Source organism: Bombus pascuorum, chromosome 12 (genome assembly GCF_905332965.1).
Source record: "Bombus pascuorum chromosome 12, iyBomPasc1.1, whole genome shotgun sequence".
Lineage (NCBI taxonomy): Eukaryota > Metazoa > Arthropoda > Insecta > Hymenoptera > Apidae > Bombus > Bombus pascuorum.
In genome coordinates this window covers 881,552-903,130 of record NC_083499.1, presented here as the reverse complement: position 1 = coordinate 903,130, position 21,579 = coordinate 881,552, and the positions used below count along the sequence as shown (strand labels likewise).

General features: G+C 30.6%; 2 protein-coding genes across 7 annotated transcripts; both read right to left on the bottom strand.

Annotated features, from left to right (window-relative positions):
• Positions 1 to 254: 254 nt before the first annotated feature.
• On the bottom strand, positions 255 to 10,958 carry LOC132912462 (protein FAM117B-like). 2 transcript variants are annotated; one of them, XM_060969894.1, is made up of 9 exons: positions 9,705 to 10,958; positions 8,543 to 8,703; positions 8,298 to 8,395; positions 8,017 to 8,156; positions 7,769 to 7,935; positions 7,548 to 7,677; positions 7,120 to 7,200; positions 6,000 to 6,135; positions 255 to 5,739 (listed from the first exon to the last, which is right to left on the bottom strand). In XM_060969894.1, the coding sequence occupies exons 1-9, from the start codon at positions 9,943 to 9,945 to the stop codon at positions 5,559 to 5,561; spliced, it is 1,335 nt and encodes a 444-aa protein (XP_060825877.1). In that variant the 5' UTR covers positions 9,946 to 10,958; the 3' UTR covers positions 255 to 5,558. The 2 variants fall into 2 exon arrangements, with proteins under 2 accessions (XP_060825877.1, XP_060825878.1); XM_060969895.1 differs by lacking the exon at positions 7,120 to 7,200.
• Positions 10,959 to 12,292: 1,334 nt separating this feature from the next.
• LOC132912451 (tripartite motif-containing protein 2-like) lies at positions 12,293 to 20,899 on the bottom strand. 5 transcript variants are annotated; one of them, XM_060969872.1, is made up of 12 exons: positions 19,941 to 20,899; positions 19,380 to 19,421; positions 17,008 to 17,170; positions 16,745 to 16,918; positions 16,462 to 16,665; positions 16,129 to 16,377; positions 15,881 to 16,067; positions 15,300 to 15,736; positions 15,043 to 15,225; positions 14,852 to 14,959; positions 14,610 to 14,748; positions 12,293 to 14,542 (listed from the first exon to the last, which is right to left on the bottom strand). In XM_060969872.1, coding segments are annotated over exons 2-12 (2,085 nt in total). In that variant the 5' UTR covers positions 19,382 to 19,421; positions 19,941 to 20,899; the 3' UTR covers positions 12,293 to 14,303. The 5 variants fall into 5 exon arrangements, with proteins under 5 accessions (XP_060825855.1, XP_060825854.1, XP_060825851.1 ...); XM_060969871.1 differs by lacking the exon at positions 19,380 to 19,421; XM_060969868.1 differs by lacking the exons at positions 19,380 to 19,421; positions 19,941 to 20,899 and adding an exon at positions 18,666 to 19,330.
• Between the last annotated feature and the right edge of the window lie 680 nt (positions 20,900 to 21,579).

Sequence of the window (21,579 nt, the reverse complement as noted above, 5' to 3'; positions counted from 1 at the left end):
GAATTTTTTATATATCTTATATTTTAGAATAAATAAAATTTAAAAAATTAAAAATTAAAAATTAAAAACGTATTAAAAAATATTATTTGAAATATGTTATATGATAAAAAGAAATATGATCATTAAAATGTACATAAAAGATATTATTTAATGAATTAACAAACAAATTTAGATCAAAGAGCTAGGACAATGCACAGAATACGAAAAATAAAGCATTATACGTTGTTCTTATAATTAAATTATATAATAGCGTGTTTAATCTCGTTTTCTAAAAATTTTATTCATGTAAGGCGCCTTAACAGTAATATAAAAAGGTACACTTTTTCCATTTATACTTTATGATAAAAATAAAAGTGCATATTGTTATTGGAACAAGTACATACAGTATTATGCTGGTAAATAATACAACTAATCGCATATAAGATTCACAGGTTTAACAAGTTGCATAGGAGTCTCACTATGGAGAGGTAAGATAAGAGAATTTTTACAACGAACCAATCATCGAAGAACTTATTCGGGCGTAATTTTTTGTCCCTCGAACGTGACTCTTATCAAATAATAAATACACGTTATAACAATGAAATTTGAATCGTAATGTGAATTAGTATTTATACTGAGCGACACAGACAGTGAATTGTTTTTTACCTTTCCATATTGAGATATAAAAGTTTCTTGTAATAGCAAAGTTTATCGAGTCATTAATATAATCATCATTAATACCTTGACTGCCGATTGTGGAACCATAATGTATTTTTTCGTTACAAAGGAACCAACGATACACCTGTATATTATTGTTATATATTATAATACATTCGATGACGTTGCGGCAAGAGCTTTATATTGTAGCTCGAGCAAGCAACAATATAAATGACAAATCTCGATAAATCGACATTTGCTGCTTTAAAGATCGAAGCCGCTTACATTTAATTCGATACGAAATGTATCGAAAAGTAAGACATTGTTGCATGGCAGTCAATGTATTAATTGCAATTACATACGCTTCAAACGAATCTATGGAATCTATACTTATAGCGCATCGCAATCATAGCATCATAATCATAGTAAGTTTCGTAACATAATGGTACATGATTACATTACTTATAAAATCGATTACAAATCAGACACATTCATTTCAAGTCGATATCATATATTATAATAATATTCTGACTTGCAATAGGGAGAGAAAAAATAATCGAATATATTCGTTAAATAAGTTCTTAACGTTTCGATAAGAATATAAATTCGATACTTAAATTTAATGGACAAATACAATTCTTTAACAGAAATATAAAAAAAGAAAGGAAAAACAAAGATTACTGTTGAAAGCAATTAAAGTATTCGTAAACATATGAATCATTAAAACTTTCAATATCAAATATAAATAATGCATTATTATGATAAAATATTCAAAAATAAGGTAATATATATTTTTTTATGCACTAAATCTTATACTTTAATTTGCTTTTATATTTTGAAATTTGATACTGCACGAAAAATACAGTGTATAATAACTTATCTCTTAAAGAGTATTTTATTCCGTAGAAAATATAAGTTTATTTATACATATAACGTTTCATGAAGGTTTATCAAGATTAAAGAAAAAATAAATCTCGATCACGAGAAATTAACATACTTTACAATACTGATACGCGGTACTTATTTGAAAACAGTACTCATTAAATTTACGATTCATAGAGATGTGTGTGACTATCTATCGTTTAAATTAGAGAATATATTGTCGAGATAAATGACATTTCAAGCAAATAAAGAACAAAATGGTAATAAAATGTAAAATATGTGTGTTGCATGTGTGTTTACTAGAAAACAAGATGTTGAAACGCATAAAATTTCAAATAAAATTAATAAATTCGAAATTTTCGAAATATAATAAAAAAATGTAAAATTAATATATATATATTAATATATATATATATATATATATATATATATATATATATATATATATTAATTTTATATTATATATATAAAATTAATATTTACTATGATTTTGACAATTGCATTGTGCTGTTCGGAAAAGGAGTCTAATCTCTGTTGACTATGGACAGCTCGTATTATGGTAATTTCTTTTATACACATATTTTTTTAAAGTTCGCATTGTTCCACAAGTTTTTTTCGTTCAACGAACTTTCGCGAGACGCACGAAAAGTATAGAATTCGTTGGCCTTAGTCACTACGTTCCGTACAAAGATTTCATCGTAAACGGCTTTAAATTATTATTTACATTCACTAGCTCTCTTCGCTGACTAATTTTGATTTAACCCTAGGACAGACTAGAAGGTGGATAGATCCTTATGTATAAATTATTAATTTTCGATGTACCGTTGTGAACTACTAATAAGATGTTTATAGCCTTGCACTGTAAGATACTCTTTACACAATATATAACTTTATTTTATAACTCCATTCGCTAAGAAACATTGTGTAACTGAGCTTAAAGAAGAAGCTATGTTTATAACGAATCTTTATAAAAAAAATTATACATTTTAAAATGTAAAATAATTTAATTTTTTAAAATATAAAATTTATAACAATTTTCTAAATAATCTCGTAAACATTTATAAGGTTGTATGTACGAAAATATACTCTTACAAGAAAACATTACATAAAGAAGGTTTCATATTTCTCTGCTTTCAATAAAAAACGATAAATAATATTCTACGTATTTATTTAAAAAACAATGAATAAAAGCTGCATTTAACTTTACCAAATATATAAAATTCTCGAAGTACATATCTTTTTACAAGTTTTACGCGTTAAAAAATTTACACAATTCTGAGCATCTTACAAATTACAATCATGTTTAACAATCTCTGTGTTCTTTTTTATTGTACGAAATACTACAACGATACGTCCTGGGCAGTCCTAGGGATAAATAAATTCGTAATTGACATAATCATTTTGCCATTCTGAAGCCTGCTCAGATTTAGATATGTAAAGAGAATGTACCGAACAGTAGTCACATAAGGATCGTTTAGTTAACGAATTAAAGAGTACCTATATTGTTTCATAGGTAATCGGAGAAATTTGAGCCTAATTTTATTTAACTTTAAATTTAGGTATATCCAAATAACAAGTAATCTTTAGTTTAGCAGTCTTTACACACATTCTTTTGTTTATGAAATTGACAACAAAAGCTAACAATAATGATAACACATTATGCAAGTACATGAAGGTTAAAAAGTGGAGCCTCATGAGTGTAGTCAAAAATAATAAGGCTAGCTTCTCTCTAAAGTAATTTCTTTTTCTGCTTATTAGTAAAAGTATGAAACTTTTTATTCACTATGATTAATACAATGTGTTTATATTAAAACATTTTTTCTTCTCCCCCGTTTAAGTGAAAATACCAACAGATGAAATACGCGGTCGATAAATTTTGTCTCCCTTTTTTAGAGCGCCTGCAAACTTAACGTTTACATTCATGTATTCTTACAGCAATGGGATAGATGTCATTTAGGTCCATAGCGAAAATAAATAAAAGAAAATCTTCTTAAGCTAGTAGATAGCAGATTAGTTTTGTATTGTATACTTGTTAACTAGCCAGTGCATCTTGTATATATCCTGACTCTCTCATTAACCTTCCTGTCTATTTAGCACACTTTGCCACGCATTCTAAGGCATGAACTTTCTAGTGAGCTGGATAAAAGAGAGCATAGACCAGTGTGCCAGGTACTTTATGTGTTAACATTTTTCACTGTTGTAGCTAGATACAATATAATATTAGAAAGTATATTACTATTGTATTTAAAAAACTGTTCTTCCCTGCTCTTGATCTTACATTTTATTAAGATCCTTATTCCTCAGACCATAACTATAAAATCGTTTGCAAAACGTTCTGTATTAGAAAGCAAAAAATAAATTGAACTTCTTGAGTGGCTATGTCTGCATATACTAAATAATAAGTTAAGCCATCACACGAATAACTCTTACAAAATTTTTTCTTTATATAGAGTGAATAGTTTGTTATACAAAGATATTTTTAACAATATTTGATATTCCTTTGATTATTCTTATTGTAAAAACATTTAATAGAGAAACGAATAACTGCTAATTATTAAAAATATATTTAAAGTATACACACACACACAAATACTACTACAAATTTAAACAATTAAATTTCAGAGTACTCCAAATACTTATAATATTCATACAATACGTACTTCGATAATACCATAAGCCTTAGCGTTATTCGTGGATGGCTTAATCAGGATTCTGATATTACAACACATGCATACTGTTATTTGTATAGAACGCAGATTATAAATTTCTTTACTATGATCCACGTTTATACAAAACCCTACACGCACACCCATACTGTGCCAAGTTAGGGAGCCAGGTGTATGCACATCTGATACCATACTGGCTAAAGCACATGTCGTTATTTGTTACTTTAATCAATGTTTAATTTTAGCACTCGCCATATTTTTATTCATTATATTTCCACCTTATATCATTAGGTTCATTCTATCATACATCCGTCAACCTGTCATTGCATGCTGTATTGGTTGTACATATTCAGATAGTAAACTAACATAACACAAATTAAACCAAAAATTTTGCAGCCCTATGGTAATTTAGTTATTAAACAACAGAATATACTCTTGCAATTAACTGAACTTCCATAAGTTGCTTTATGACACTGAACACTATACTTGAACAAAGTTCTTGTTTTACTTTCAAAATAAAAACTTATCATCTAAGAAACATTACTATAAAAAGAAGCTATGCAAAAGTGCACATTTGTACACGTAATACAAAATAAACTATCATGACAATTAATTTACGTCTTTATCTTACATACGCGACCTTAAAAAAAAGGATTAAAGAATGTACGTGAATAATTCTAAGAGAATATAATTCTAAAAAATAATGTACCATAGGGACACACTATTTTCGAGCTCCTCAGATAATAATAATTTCAATATTTTCAGCATATAGGTAATAATACAAAACAATACAAAATTCTAACAAGTGTTTCGTTCCAGTATGCAATTGAATAATTTCAGTGAAAGATCTAATGAAAAATTTATAAAGGGGTACCGATGTACATATCCAGGCACATGTACCCATTTTGTATCTGTATAATTTTGCTTTTTCCAACAATCAAATTTAATACTCTGACATTTGAATATTTATCCCTGTATACAAAACTAAAGTTGTTTAGCACATTTTAGCACTAAATTTAGAATACACAATTTTTATTAGTCTTTCTCCCTGTAGAACACAATGTTCATTCCTAAATGTCGTTTTTTTAGTTATCACAAATTATTGTTCCTCGTATTTATTATGGTTTGAAACATTAACGGAGCTCAGATGCTTTCAATATTTTGTATCAATGCAATTATAACTTTTTAATTACACATTCACGATGCCCGAACGTTGGGTCGCACTGAAAACAGGCTGCTTTTTCGGTAACTTTTCTTTGTTGGTATATGCTTTCATATCAAAGTAAACCACTTTCTACCCATGAGGTCATTCAAAAAAAATATATATATACCAATTGGGTTTGTGAACATTATTCTGTAAGGTAAAGAGCAGGACTATGGGTTTGGAGGAGGTGTAGTTGGTGTTGTATGCGAAGAGGGTGATGCACTGGCAACCATTGTTGGACTGGCTGGCTGTTGTAATGGCAGGAACGCTGATCCCAAGCTAGGTTTTAACTGGAATGCTACACACGGCTTTGGGCAATAGTCTAGTTTGCTCAAGTCTATCATGGGTCGCCTATACATACAAATATAATTGTTTCAATAATGCTAATATATTAATATCCATAAATAGAGAAGGAATATTAATTTCAACTAACTGAACTTCAACCTTAGTGAACTTAAGTTATTTTTACGGGCAATACGAATATTATACATATTTAATTTGATGTAAGACATAATATCTGATAGGAGTTACAAATTAATTATTATCATAATAGATTTTCTATAAATTATCCTAATTTAAGAAAAAAAAAAAAAAACGTGCATGACAATTACCTGGCATCTTCTACAAATTTAAGATTGACTTTCTCACAGCCATCAGGTGGTTCTCTTGCAAGGAACCTATTAATGTGAGGAGAGGTGCCAAGACGCCCTTCTCTATCTTGTTCGGGGGTTGAGCCACGACTTCCACCTTAAAGACAAATTAGAACATCAGAATTAATAACCATATAAAAATAGTAAGCAAACAACATTGTATATATCAATTGAAAAGTAAATATCTTTAATCCATGCTCTTAATAACTAAATTATATAATTCATATATTTATAAATCCATTCATATAAAAAATAAAAAATAATATAAATGTGTAATAGCTTTGTACACTAAAACTAAACTTCATTCCATTTTATTAACAGTAACATATCTAGATAGATTTGCGAAAATTGTATAGATATTTTATATGATACTTGTGTATATATAATGTTGAGATTTAAGATACAATAGTCTCTGTGTGGAAATTATGTATTAAACATAATCGCTACAAAATTAATACATAACTTAATAAATCTAAAAATTACATATATAATCAATTTTCATGCGATAACATACTTCAAATGATATCATAGTGCTTTAATAATTACTTTTAAACAAAAACAGTTAAAAAAATATTGATTTAAAAAATATATATATATAATCCAGTATAAAACAAAATACTACATGCAAGCATCAATGCAATAATAAGAAATACATTTTATTAAAGATAGATTCGTTTACCACATAATGTCATAATGTATTGTGAACATTTAATTTGGCATTATTATTCTATGAAAACACATCAAATTTTTGATCAGTACAAAACATTAATTAATTGTGTAAAATCAGAAAATAATTCCAGGTGTAATATTAATGGTAACTGATTTTGGCATCCTATAAAATATATATAACTCATGCATATACTTCAGACTTAAAATATTGTGTGTACATATATATGTATATGTATACATATTTACGAAATAGTAAAAAATGTATAGATAGACGTATAAAATGTCAGTAACTATTTGAACAAGGGCATTCAAAAAAAAGAAAAGAAAAAAAAAAGAAAAAAAGAACAAACATATTTGATTAAAAGGGATTTCATGAAAAATAAAAAGAATGTTTCCGCAAATATGCGCCAACCTTGTAAGAGATCGCTAGGCGGACGGGACGCATCCATAAGACCAGGAATCAGCGGAGACTCAGAATTCCTAGATGGAGGGCCTGTCTCAACAGGCACACACCATAGTTAGTCTGTTATTTATAGTGTTACCAGTAACCAGAAATACTTCACACATACATATATGTATATACTCTCATTTAAAAAACAAAAACATGTAATTCTTTTTATATCTTTTAAATTACGAAAAAACACTACTAGTATTATGAATACTAATAACAAACATCGCATATAATTATTAATCTGGTGGTGTTAAAGTTAACGTTCGGATTAGGTTCCCATAATTTTCAACATAAAACTTATAAAGTTCATATATATTTTCTAAAAACATTGACAACTACTTCATATATCTAAACACTATTAAATAATATAAAACAAAACATAAACTTACCTGAAGAATAAGAACTGGAGGGAAGGTCAGTAGCTGGCGTTTGTGTGTTCACACTACGAGTAGCCCTCAGTAGGTCTGCTAATGGCGCACGATGACCTTCCGGTGTAATTTGTTCACGATACCGTGCATACTACAAGAATAATTAAATTATTTTAAATAAGTTATATATTGTCATAAGGAATTATGTTTATACATCATCATAAATATAAATAAACACGTGCTTTGTCTTCCACTGGATGATCAGGGTCACTAGGGTTAGCTGCAGATTTGAGAACCAATCCTTCAATTTCCTGATTTAATCCTTCAATAGAAGAACGCATTGGAGGCCTCATTGGTTTCACAGGGATATTCATAGGACTTGCCTTTGTACTCAAACCAAATTGATTGTCTAAATATAATAATAAAATGTCAATCAATTCTAGAAACAAAGAGATTTGTTATATGGAAATTTATTCTTAAATGAACTTACGTATAGACGTTTGTGAAGCAATACTGGGTAAAACTGTGTGATCTGCAGGAAAAGCTGGTGGTGGTCCACCTGGCATTATAAGTCCAAATGCTGCTGTTCGTTCTCTACTGCTGGTACCTTCCTTACCTGAACGTTGCAACCTATGTTATATTAGAACACATAGGTAAATGTCATAGTAGTATGTTGTATGCAAATTACAATATGACATTTAAAACTTATCATTATTCTAAAATTTGTCATTATTATTTAGAAGATAAAAATAGAATAATTTCTATACATACCGATGCCTGAAATACTTTTCTAATTTTTCATCTGTAGTAGTTTGTTCTGTAGGATGACGGGTGTGTAATTTTCTTGGTTCATTGGACCATTCTTCTGTCTATAAAAACATAATTTTATTAGTTTGTAAATTATGCTGGCATGAAACGCACAGAATGTTATTACATTGTACAATATATTGTAAAATATTTATAAAACTAAAACAATCAAACATAAATACACATACTTAAAATACAATAAACTTTACCTGTGTAGATTTATCAACCAATAGAAGACTAGAATGAATGTAATACGAATCACGAGGCCATTGTCCTTTCAAATAGATTGTATCTAATGATGCTGTCCTTCGAATATTTTGGTTTCCACTTAAACTTTCGCTGCATCTTCCACTTAATGTTTTTGATTTTGCTGTTTATAAAAAAGATGTTAGATAATCATAACTTTTGCAGATAAAAGAAATCAAAGGTATATCACTGTTGTGTAAACAAAAACCAGAACCGGACTATCAATAGTGTATTCGGTTGCTGGATAAAATAAACAAAAATAAAAGCAAAATTTAAATAATGCAATAATAGGGTAAAGGAGGAATGAGTTTTTTAATTGTTTATTGTGGAACCGATCTAAAGCTATATATTCGGTTACCGAATCGATCAATTTAAAGAATTATAAATCTATGATAAAAAGAAAAAAAGAAGATTAATTTGCTTTTTAATCGTTATCACATGTTAATGACTGTATTGTACATATAACTTAATATACCATATTTGTATATATATAACAAAACATTCATCATTGCTCAGTCCATCGATACATATCATTACTCATTAGACACAATTAAAATCATAATGCACAATTTACATTTACAAATATATTACATTGTTTTATAACTGTAAATCAATATAAAATTCAATGTGCTAAATTATAATTAACGAATGTGTAATTTAGAAAACGTTTAAAAATCATTGCATATTCAAGGATTATCATCAAAAATGATTACAGATTTAAGAAACATATATCAGAATCAAGATAATATAAATTTCTTCGTCACAATTACAATATTTACAACCGATTCTACGTATGACACGTACCTGACACGAACAAACTGTACCGAATCTCGTAAAAATAACATTAAAAATTGTTGCAATCAAAAAAAACAGAACAATACACTTGCAAATAGACGATCGATGAAAAATTGATGCATGGTACAATGACACAATAAACATTTATAATCGGCCGTGTTGTAACATTGAAATAAAAGGAAACAAGAAATAAAAAGTATTGGTTTAATTGAGGGGGAATATATAGTTGGGAGGGTATGGAAAACATAAAATGACAGACACAACAAAGTGTAGCGAGAGATAACAGTGTATAGTAAGTACGTGAGGATGTAGAGCAGTGAGCGTAAATACCTTTGTAAGAGAGGGAACCGGGGCTTCGTTGTCCCGAGGAAGAAGTCTCCGGCGAGATGCGGGCCCGCCACGCACTCGCGTTTGTTGGCGATACAGTGGGACTGTTGCTGTTGCTCTTCCTGAGACTGCTGCCTTGCCGGCCTTGTCGTAGCAGCGAGCTTACGGGTAGAGTCGCGCGCATTGGGCCTTGCTTTGATGTCGAGCATGGCGAGGACTTTCGCATTCGCTGTGATCCCGACATTTTGTCATATAGGCAGCTGGCACTCAGGCCGTCGATGCTGGTATATCTGATGGTACACTGTATTTCGAATATGTTCTGCTAAGGACGGGGCGCCGCGGGCACCGTTCAGGGCACGAGGCCTCCGAGCACCCGCGACTTTGTCGCGCACACGCGGCGACAGCAGCGGTAGTGCCGACAGTACCGAAGACAGATTTTCAGGATCGTTTTACAATCTTCGACTAATCGGTGGCGGGCGAGATCTCATCAACGATAGTAGCAGCAACGACGACAATGGCGCGACGAATTCACTAGCAACTACGACAGGAGCGGTGGTAGCGGCGGCGCGACGACAATGCCCTACGCGTCTTGTCATTTGCAATGTTCTGCTGCTGCCTCGGCACGCACGTCACGTGATCGCCCGTCCCGGCTGGTCATTGGTGCAACGCTAGCCCGTGGAGCGTCGTACTACGCTCACCCGTGGGGGCCGCGTTCCATTCACTACCACCGTAGCACCGTACCTAGCGTCCTATCGCTATCTCACTCTAACCTTCTTTGAGTCTCTCTGTCTTATTCGCGCTTGTGCAGTGGCACTCAAATTCGCCCTTTCCTCGATTGCTTTGATCTCTCGTCCAAAATCTTATTTACCGGTTGTTCTCGATATCCACGAATCACTTGTCTTTTAACTAACGTCGATTACCCTACCAATCCACCAAGAAATAGACACTAATCGTTTTATATTCGCCTATTTTACCAAGAAATCACCTCGGAATCAAAATGATGTTTTGGTGTTCATGTACGACGTGCGCAACTCTGCTTATATACACCTGCACGACACACGTACAGACTAGTATGTAGCGTTTTACGTTTCACGTTATGTACGTAATGGAGGAGCACAAGCCGATGAATAGCGTGTGTGAATAACTTTCGTGTACGGAGCACGTACTAGCACAGACGTAGTATCCAAGCTTACGTTTTTCAGCTACGGCGCGTGCACGCTACGTTCATTCGATACTCTCGCTAGGAGAAATCTCGAGATATAATCGTTTCAATTCGTTACTATCGAACCGATATTTACGCGCGAGCTTGATTTCAATGTTATTGATAATACCAAATTTTTATGATCTCTTTGGCTACAGAAATCTTATTTCAGTTACTTTTATAATGTCTTTTGTACAAAATTTTCGAGGGCAAACGAGATACTTTTCCTGTTGAATGATTCTGTACCTTCTATACAATTTTTTATCAAAATTAGTGAAATAGAAAATATTAAAATTATTCTTCATTTATAACAGTTGGGTTTAAAAGATTATATTTCTTATGAATTAAGCTCGTATATTTATTTACAATATATTATACATTATACTATGCATTTTCATTACATTGTTTTTTTAAGTGTTACTATTGATAACATATGACTAGATTAAATAATATCCAAGATTCCAAAACTTTTAAACATCAGTCAAAACTTTTACTATATTAGTAAATGCGAAAATAAAAAGTAGATATTCTAAACATATTTTGACCTGGCATAAGGCTTCTTTCATGTATTGCATCTGTAAATGTGAAAATAAAGATAAAGCAAATGTGTATATGTATGTGCAGGCATTAACTTGTATATATTATTTATGTCTTGCACTTAAAACACAATAAGAACTATAAAATTATTATTTTGATATTTAACTTAAAAAGACAATAAAATTATGATCTAAATATATGTATAAGCATATTGAATTTATGATCCAACTTAAACCATTAGGCTTTAAGTCACTTGTCATATGTTGTCAGCATAAAAGTATTAAAATTAAAATTTTATGTTGTAACATGTATTTGCATGGAAATTTGTTTAATAAAGGCACTGCCATGCTTCTTGCTAAAGGCTAATGACATAATGTACTTATAATTAATTATACCCTTCTATATGTATAAATATTCATACATATAAAATATGTATGCATATGTATACAATTTTTGTAAATAATACTGAATCACTCTGCAAAATAGTTTTAGGAATGCTGTACATCAATTCCAAAAATAATTATGCCTAATTATGCCAAATTATAATATCTTATAATTCACAAGAAATTTTGTATTGTGATAGTATGCTAATGCTAATTGTAAAACAAAAAATATATTTAAATAATAATAAAAGAGTAAATATTTTGTACATTTTATGGATACACCAATTGTTGGAAATTATGTAGTTTGATTAACAGAATCTTAAAGTGTTATTAAGGAAAACAGAATTACAAAATGATGTGAAAAATACAAGTATAATGATCAAATTGACAAACATGAAATAGTGAAATGTTATACATAATACAGATATTTATCTGTTATAACAATATTATTATTATATTAATTATACTAGTTTGTTTCTTAGTAACTGAACACAACATTGACGTGTTTTAATTCATACATCAGTCCATTTTAGTCTACACATGTTATTACTTCTTTCTTTAATTACTAATAGTGATGAAAAGGACTGCAAAATATTAAACATAATAAATATGATGTAAGAACTAAAATAAGATTAAATTTTAAGCAAATAAGACTTCATGAACTCTCAGCTAAATCTTTTCTTTAGCATTTTTCTATCATTTTAATCACTTTCATTGCAAATTTATTCAAAGTTAAAAGTTTTAAGTACTGTTCAAATATTTTTGTGAATAAAAAAATTGTGTTGTGATATAAAAAAAATATATGCGCCAATTATTTGTAGCAAGTATAATATCATGAAAGTGATATCATTTATAAATTTGTAAATTATTGCTAGTAATAATAGCAATAGCAATAATTTACATACATATAAATAAATTATATATATTCATAATTTTATATTTTATACAAAATTTAAAGTTTATACAAATAAAGTATATTGTTTCAATTTTTAATAATACTGGAAAAATATTGGCATGCATCTTAATTTATTTTTATTTTCTTATCTACTTATAATACACTAATTACTTCTTATATGGATTCATAAAAAAGCCATGTATTTCTAAATTAAAAGTTTTAATGAGTATATAAATCAGAGCAAGAAATGCTTTGAATGATAATAAAAACTAAGTGAATTTTATAATGTTCATTGAGAATAATTAATAAATCTGTATAAAATAAATGAGTTAAATACTGTGTTAAACACACTAAATGTAACTAGTTTAAAATAATTTTTTATAATGATATTGCCTTTAAGACATTTTCATACAAAGCACTTACATATTTTTAAATATAAAAGAATAACATGTAAATATTTTTCATTAATTTAATATTCACAAAATAAGATTTTACTCCTTATTACAACAAACTAGAATGTCATAAAAAAAGATATATAGAATGTAAGACGGATTCAGTGAAAATGAAAGAAATATCACTTATAAATAAAAAAAAAAAAGAAATTAACGGGAAAGTTCCTTTGGTAAATTATATAAAAATATTTTTCGAATTTTTATCGAAGAAAATATTGGATATTAGTTTTATTACACACTTTGATCTTATGATGAGCGTCGTCTTTGTTACTTGTCAAAAATAATTACAAAGTCATTTTTCACTAGTTGTGAAATTATTAGTTTTTGTTATTATTCATTCAACACTAATGGCATTAATAAATATAAATGATGCGCTTTTTTAAACAGAATCAAATATAGGAGATAAAAGATATCTATTCAAAAATTTCTACAATATCTGGAGTCTTGTGAATAAGCGGAATTCTTTCGTTTAACGTTTAAATAACCTTGCCGTAAATAAAATTCTTTAAATATAAATTTCAATAATCTATTATTACATTTATACACATACATTTCTATGAAATAAATGAACTCTGATGATAACTGTTATGAATTTAGACTATGGCAGTGTAAAATATGTATTACAATATATCTCAACATCAATTAAGGTAAACATCAAAAACTAAACAATAAAGAATCTCATCTATTACTTTTTAGTTTAAAAAATTAAATTAGTAAACATGACACGAAACACTATAAATTGCATTATGTTAATGAAGTCTGTTTTATTCTAGGAAAACAACTTACGTCGTAAAATCTAAAATATAAATAAATATTGTTTCATATGAGTATTACACACATAGATTGATATGTAATACTTATATTATTAAATATCACCAATATATATATAAAATATATATATATTTTTTATATCAAAGAAATTTTGATTGATCCAACTCTGTAACTTTAAAAAACAGTAGATGAAAAACTTAAGAAATGTAGATATTAAACTGATACATAAAATTATTAAAAAAAAGTCTTTTAGAGAAGCAAATAATTTAAGCTACATTAAATATATATTTGGTATATGTCAGCGATGGATGAATTAGTTTTGTTGGACATACAACAAATTTGATACTTGAAACTCAATTGTTTTTACCAATATCTATATTTTTTTATACAATCATTTCCCAAGTCTACAACTACTAAGTGATTGTCAGGTAGTACCGCAATACCTGAAGGACGTCGTAGTTTTGAACTATGTGAATCAATTTCAGTTAAAATATTACCTCCTCCTAACTTTAAAACTTGAATTATACTGCGACCTTTATCGGTGCGAGTTCCAAGTATTCTGCCTTCTGCATCAACAGCAAGGCCTCCATAAGTACCTCTTCCTGCAACACGCGATAGGTGTCAAATATGGCAGTTAATTCATAAGAATGACATAGAATTATAATTTACCTTTGCCTTCTGAATAAATTTCCTCAGAAAAATCTCCTTTAGCGGAAAATACTTGTATACGACTATCAGCAACTACAATTTCACCATTAGGTCCAACAGTTACAGAAGTAATCAATTTGAATGTACTTCTTTTTCCAACCTATTAAACAATATTTAAAATATATATATATAATATCGAGTATAATAAACACAGAGAAACATTAAAAGTAATAACGAATTTAAAGAACTAAATATTATCTAACCTGAAAGAGAATTTTGCCATCAGAATCAAATACAAAAACACAACTTTGACCATTATCTGCAACAAGTATATGACCATAACTTCTATCTACTGCAACATCAATTGGTTCCTACAGGACAAAATTAATAATATGATGAATAATTAAACAAGTAGCAGATATTTCATTATACTTTAAAAATATATAATACTCACTTGAAATGCATTATGGGAAAAAGATTTAATAGTGTCTCCTAGAGAACTCATTTCAGTTACTTTTCTCGTTCTCCAATTGACAACAACAATACCTTGTTGAGAAATACCAATTCCTGTACAACTACGTCCTTCAAGACCTTCGTTAATTATATGCCTTTGAAACTCCAAATCACAATTGAGTACCTAAAAAATGTAACATCATCTATAATACAACTAGGATATTTATCATCCTAAATACATTATAACTTTAAATATACCTTTATACGTGAATTCCCAGTGTCTAAAATATATATCATGCCATCATCATCAACAGCAACTGCAACTGGTTGATGAAATTCGTCTTTCCCAATTCCTCGTCTTCCATAGATTTTAATAGGTTCATTATGTTCAGTTGCATCAAAAAATAAAGGATAATCTTTAATAGGCCGCTCGAAAACTGACAACTTTAAGATATAGCGGCTTGCAGATGGGGGTCGGAACAATACTTCGTATGTACCATTTTCTAAATCTATAATTTCAGTATCAATATTGGAACTTTGGTTTTCTGAATGGATACTATCTGCTAAGGTTAATTCTGCAGTAATAAGATCTCCTCCAACATTTCTAGGATGTCCATGATAGTCAATAGTTTCTACTACTACAGCTGCTTGCAGTTTCGCTATAGCAGGGTCTTTTAACCGGGCTCTGCATAAGCCTGTTATAAAATATAAATTACTACTATAAGTAATAATTCTTTCTCATGAACTGTAAGTTAAAAATATAAAGCAATAACGCTTGCATAATAATTAATAACAAGTTTGAAGCAGGTACTTTACTGTATTATCAATCCTCAGGGTACCTGGCAATGTTGTACTAGAACGTACTCTTCCCAAGTTATTAAGAGCTTCCTCTAATTGAGAAAGAGCATTATTGTGATTAAATTCAAAAGTTATAAAAGCATTTTCTTTAGGTTCACTAAGTGCTGATGCCGCATCGAGTTGGTCAGATAAACTACCAATTCTTTGTGTAATATTTCGAACTTCAACCTTTAAGAATTACACACATCTTTATTATGTATGCAACATGGACTTATTAATGATACTATACCTGATATTGTAAGCCTTCACATTCTCGTTGCACCTTATTTTTTTCAGCTTCTATCAGAGCATGTTGTTCCTCTAACACATGTTTCTTATCTCTTGCAGCAGCAGTAACAGCTGCTTGTAATTCCGAACGTCTCCTTTCAATTTTTGATATAATTTCAGCAAATTCAGTATCTACGGCACTCAAACACCTCTCTGTTGAAGCTTCCAAACGTTGTAATTCTGTATTTACAGAATCCTGAGCTTGTGTTAACTAGAACAAGCAAAATACTATTTATAAATACAATAATATTCTATGGTTAATAAATCTCAACTTGTGAAAAAGATATACTATTACCTTGGATATACATTCATTAGCTTTGTAGAGCAAGATCTCAGACATCCTCTTTATTGCAATACTAAATGGTATGATAGTATGCTCAGTACATCCTGGAGATGTTCCTGCATGATTACCACCTGTACATACTGTACAAAACACTGTATCACATGTTTCACAAAATAACAATTCTTGATTTATGTGGACTGAACATTTTGGAATAACCTGCAATATCAATGAAAATTTTACATAATATGCTCAGTAACATATAAAGTAAAGTTATATAAAAAATATTGTTTCAAACCTCCCGTCTTTGTCTGGACATGAGATCAAGTAATTGGTTCACTAGGAAACTAGGTGGTAAAGCAGCTACTCCACCACGTGGAATTGTTATTAATTCTCTGCAAATAGGACATCGAAAGGCACCGGTCTCGCGAGTCTGAGACGCAGCAATTCTTGTTAAGCAGTGTAAACATACCTGTAAGTATGGACAAACAACTAATGTATTATCTCATTACATTAAAAGCTTACTATTTAATAAATATAATTGATATTAATGACATTTACCGTATGTGAACATGGTAATAATTTGGGAGTATGTTCTCCACCATCATAAACACAAAGACATGTACCACATGTTAAAAAACTTTCATTAAAATCTTCATAGTTTATACTAACTGTTTCCACGAGCATAGAGCTCATACTAACCATCCTCTCCCCTAGCCGTGTCCTGCAAGAAATTAAATATTTTTATTTACTTCATAGTAAATAAAAAAGCTTATCCTTATAAAGAAATTTCACATGCAATTTTAATATTTAAAATATACTTGAATAAAACATTATTCTTTATATACATGTGTGATCTTGAAAAATATAAAGAAGATTAATAATATTATTGAAGAATACTAATTTATTTATTTATTAATATATCAGGTATTACAAATAATAAGAAATATGGGATATTGTCGCTACAATGTATTTTAATATAAAAAGTTATTTAAATAATATAATAAATTCATATATATAAAGCAACTTTTTATATATATATAACAATTGATTTCAATATATGATACATATTTAATTGTTATGACAGTATCACTTTCTATCTGTTTATAATTCCTTAAAAATAAAAATTATATAGGGTGTCGGAAAAGTTTACCGATTTATCAATCGTGATCAAGTAGTACATTTTGACATTCGCAGTCCGCTTTGGTCTTTTGACCATAGCAAGTGATTAAGTATAAAAGAAATTCCGTAATATCGAGAGTATTAAAACAAATTATTCATAAAAACTTCTGTTTAATAATAAACTCACTGTATAGCTAAACGCAGTGCCTCCATAATGGAGTTAGCCCTGTCGTTGCTTTAAGAAATATATACATCCGTTACATTACACACATTTTAGCGGGGTGTCGGTGCACGCTTAGAATATACTTCTTTTTTCTCGTATAAATTTTTATTACCAGATGAACAGAACAACACAAACAGGTTCGTCAAATAACTTTCGTGTAAACCGCATCTTTTAATTCCACCATGCTAGCGAATTTAAATATCAAGATATGTGCACATATCAACAACAAAATATCGTGTTTTCAAGTGGTATCAAAGTAAGGAACTTTCTACGTGTAATTTTTTTTTATATCTACAATATTCTCAGACAAAATGATACGATGCATTGTTCTTTGCTTTTTTAACTAGTATCTATTGCTTCGAGCAAAACGCACGTTCGCGCAAAATGTTATCAATAAACATGACACTTTTTTCACAATTTCTTCCTCGCAAAGGAGCCACAGGGTACAAAGCATATGCCAATGGGAACTCTTTGTCTATTTTTCTTTCGAAATACCTATTGTCCTCGAGACGGGGATTGTTACTAAGATGAATCTTTGTATTTTGAACAACTTGTTACAAATGTAATTCGTGAATGATATTAAAAACCAAATACAAAGGACAATCTTGAACTCAACAATGTTGAAGTTTAAACTTATTTTTACTTCACTTTTGAAATTGCTTATTTTTGCAAATATTTGATGTCATTTCGAATGTTTTCCCTATTGTGCGTCACTATCACTCGCAATATATTTGCCGAATCACATACGTGCCTAGTCCGTTCAAATGGCAGTAATAATACTGTCGAAATTCGTTGGTGTTCTGTCGCATTTTTCCAAACAAATACAAACACGGACAACAACGAACCGCATCAGCTGCGGAGCGCAGCGACTCACGTTTTACAGCTGCGCACGTTCTCGCCTGCATCCACAGCCGGCAGTACTACCAGGGACGAAATAATACGTATACTATGCGGGTGCCCGCGGCTACGGCCTACCAACATGCCGTTTCTTTCTTTCGTCGTTTATGTTTCTGCGAGAATTCCTTTGGCCGATATACCACCATCTTCGTGAGACGTTTAAAAACTATAATTTTAAACGATTCGATCGATTCGAATCTGTTTATAACTGAATTGAATAGATAAATGGATTTTTACGAAGAATTTTTGTCGTGAATACTAGTGAATAGATAACACTGACAAATGATTTATTTTTCGTGTATGAATTTTTTAATACATTATAATTTACGTGGAACGATTAAGCGTAGCGTTTACGATGCACAAAATAGAAGTTGTTTTGTTTTGAGAAAATATTCAATTCGAAGAGTTTGTTATACACGCCGCGTCATACGTCCCTGAGTATTGGCGTACCATCAAGCGTTTGCCACGAGAGCGAGAAGAAATATATAGGAGAAAGCGATGATAAAGAAAGAGAAATACGCGCGTCTGCTGAAGGGTAAAGAGACGCACAACACCAACGGCGATACAAAGACGGAGAAATGTCTGGTATGCTTGTGCGAGGTACACGGCCACATAGCTGGCTGAATTGTCTACTGCGCAGTCGCCCGTTAAAAGGTGTAGCGTCTGATGTGTGTATGCTTTGCTTACTTACATGCACTTGCTACAGTCGGCCTCTCAGACAGCTGTGTGTTTCCTATAGTCACGAATTTCATGTTTTCAGAAACTCTCATCTATATGTAGCATTACATTCACCGTATATTTAGAACCTGTTTCTTAAGTTTTCACGATTTCAGTCATATGATAACTTCATCTGATTAGAAACTTCTTTTATTGAAGAATAAAATTTATTAAATGAGAGTCAGAAACTAAAACGATAAAAAGGTAGATAAATTTCATCGTTCAAGTTCATTTGTATCGTTCTATTAATTTTTACGAAGGGGCTAAGAAAAATAAAATACGAAGAGAAGATATTTATGTAAGTTTGTTTCTTGAAAATTTTCTCATTTTACATCTTATAAAGATTGTCAACTTGTTTAGAAACAAAAATTAATATATATCATGTAGCGTTTCAAAAAGAACCATATTTTTATTTCACCATTTTTATCAACCCCTAAAATGCGAGTGACGTACTATAATAGATATACATAAATTCTATAAAATTTTATATTGTAAATGTTTACGTGTCTCTTAAGAAAGTTCGTCACATACTTACATGAATGGACAGCAGCTCATGAAGCTTCCTTTGATAAACTTAGATAAGTTATTTTTATACAAGCAATGTATTGGCGCGATATATTATTTATGGCGTCCTAAGGATCCTACACAGACGTGATATGCACACTAATAAAGCACCATGATACAGCGATTCAAGTACGGCAGGATCTTCAATATCGTACGACTGTTTACAACAGCATTTCCTAGCAAGCTATGTTCAAATGTTCGTCTGATTTTTTATCACGAATAGAAGGTGCCGAGACATAATAAAACATTTATATATCTTTTTTAGTTTCAAAAGAATTGTACGATGTCGGGAGTTAAATGCGTGCACATTGATATCGATAAACATATGCGTTTGCAGATTTTATTTAATACTCGTTCTCACACTTTTTAAATGTAAACAATGAAATCGGTGAATATAGATATAAATGCATCTCCGATACATGTCACGAGCCGAAACTGATTAGTGTCCAATCACTTTTTGGCTAATAGCGAATAAGCAACGTGACAATAATTTTTATCAGTGTATCAACCTTCATCAATTTTCTGGTCAATAAATATCGCGATTTCGACAATCGTTTTGCGTATATACAAATTTTTTTCTTGTACACACTCGATACTTTAGCGCTCGATTATTAAATTATCTTGTTAACAATGTCCGAACGGTTTGCAGTTGCTATAGAGTTTTTACGTGGCTAATTAATAAAAATGCCAGATCAACATTCATTATTTTTTCCCACTACAAACACCGAAGGTTTTGCCACTCTTAACACAATCCCCCGTGTACAGTTTCCATCGCGGTCATATTTCTCCTCTGCAAACTACTAGAATGACGTTCTTAAGACGAAAGACAAGGATGGCGATATCGATTTCAGACAATGTACGTTAAGCTCCAGCAGGTGGCACGGCCACCGGTCCTCGTCTTTCACGGCACTCTGTTTTTCTCACAAAATCACACGGACAGGCACAGGCAATGAGAAATTCGCGAGACACGAGAAACAGGGGATGAAAGCACACCCTCGACACTGTCCTTGCTTGATGGCGCGTGCGCACCACGATTTAGGTCATACGTTTCATTACAGATAAACGCTAGTTATAGTACACGGTCCAGGGTTTTCTTTCTCACTCTATTAAATTATCATTGTACTTGATCGAATTTCCTAAAAAAATTATTGCATTAACTTAATACTTATTTTAGATCCGATGCACCTCGAATATTGGCAATCTGTCATAGATTACACGTGCTTTGTAAACATTGGCGAGGTCGGGGTAGCAGTGCGCATCCTTGGCCTCGATGTTGGCAATCTTTGAATAAGTGCTACCAGTGGTGTAGCCAGAGGGGTTTATAAAGGTATTGTGATCTCTGTTAGATTTTAATCGCGAAGAACCTTTATTACTTCAATTAATTATGTTCTTATTTGATTAAATAGTATCAATAAAACGTTTTATATGTCGGTTATAAATGAAATGCATAATAATTTTGAAATCTTATGCATACCCGAAATTTACTTTCCAAGGATGTATTACTACGTGCAGCATCCTTCTTAGTCCTGAAACGATTTTCGATGCACACAATTCGGACATGCGCCATTGAATTCAGGTTATTAGACGCTTGACCGAAATTGAGATTGAAG

Bases quoted from the DNA above. Each gene is read 5' to 3' on its own strand.
- LOC132912462 (XM_060969894.1), bottom strand. From the start codon at position 9,945: ATGTCGGGATCACAGCGAATGCGAAAGTCCTCGCCATGCTCGACATCA. The intron at 7,936-8,016 runs GTAAGTTCATTT...TATTATATTTAG, and splicing joins TGCTTCACAAACGTCTATAC to ACAATCAATTTGGTTTGAGT. The intron at 7,678-7,768 runs GCACGTGTTTAT...TTATTCTTGTAG, and splicing joins ATCATCCAGTGGAAGACAAA to TATGCACGGTATCGTGAACA.
- LOC132912451 (XM_060969868.1), bottom strand. From the start codon at position 18,772: ATGTTGGTAGGCCGTAGCCGCGGGCACCCGCATAGTATACGTATTATT. The intron at 14,749-14,851 runs GTTAGATAATAT...ATTGTTTAATAG, and splicing joins ATGGCAAAATTCTCTTTCAG to GTTGGAAAAAGAAGTACATT. The intron at 14,543-14,609 runs GTAAATTATAAT...CGCGTGTTGCAG, and splicing joins AATTTATTCAGAAGGCAAAG to GAAGAGGTACTTATGGAGGC.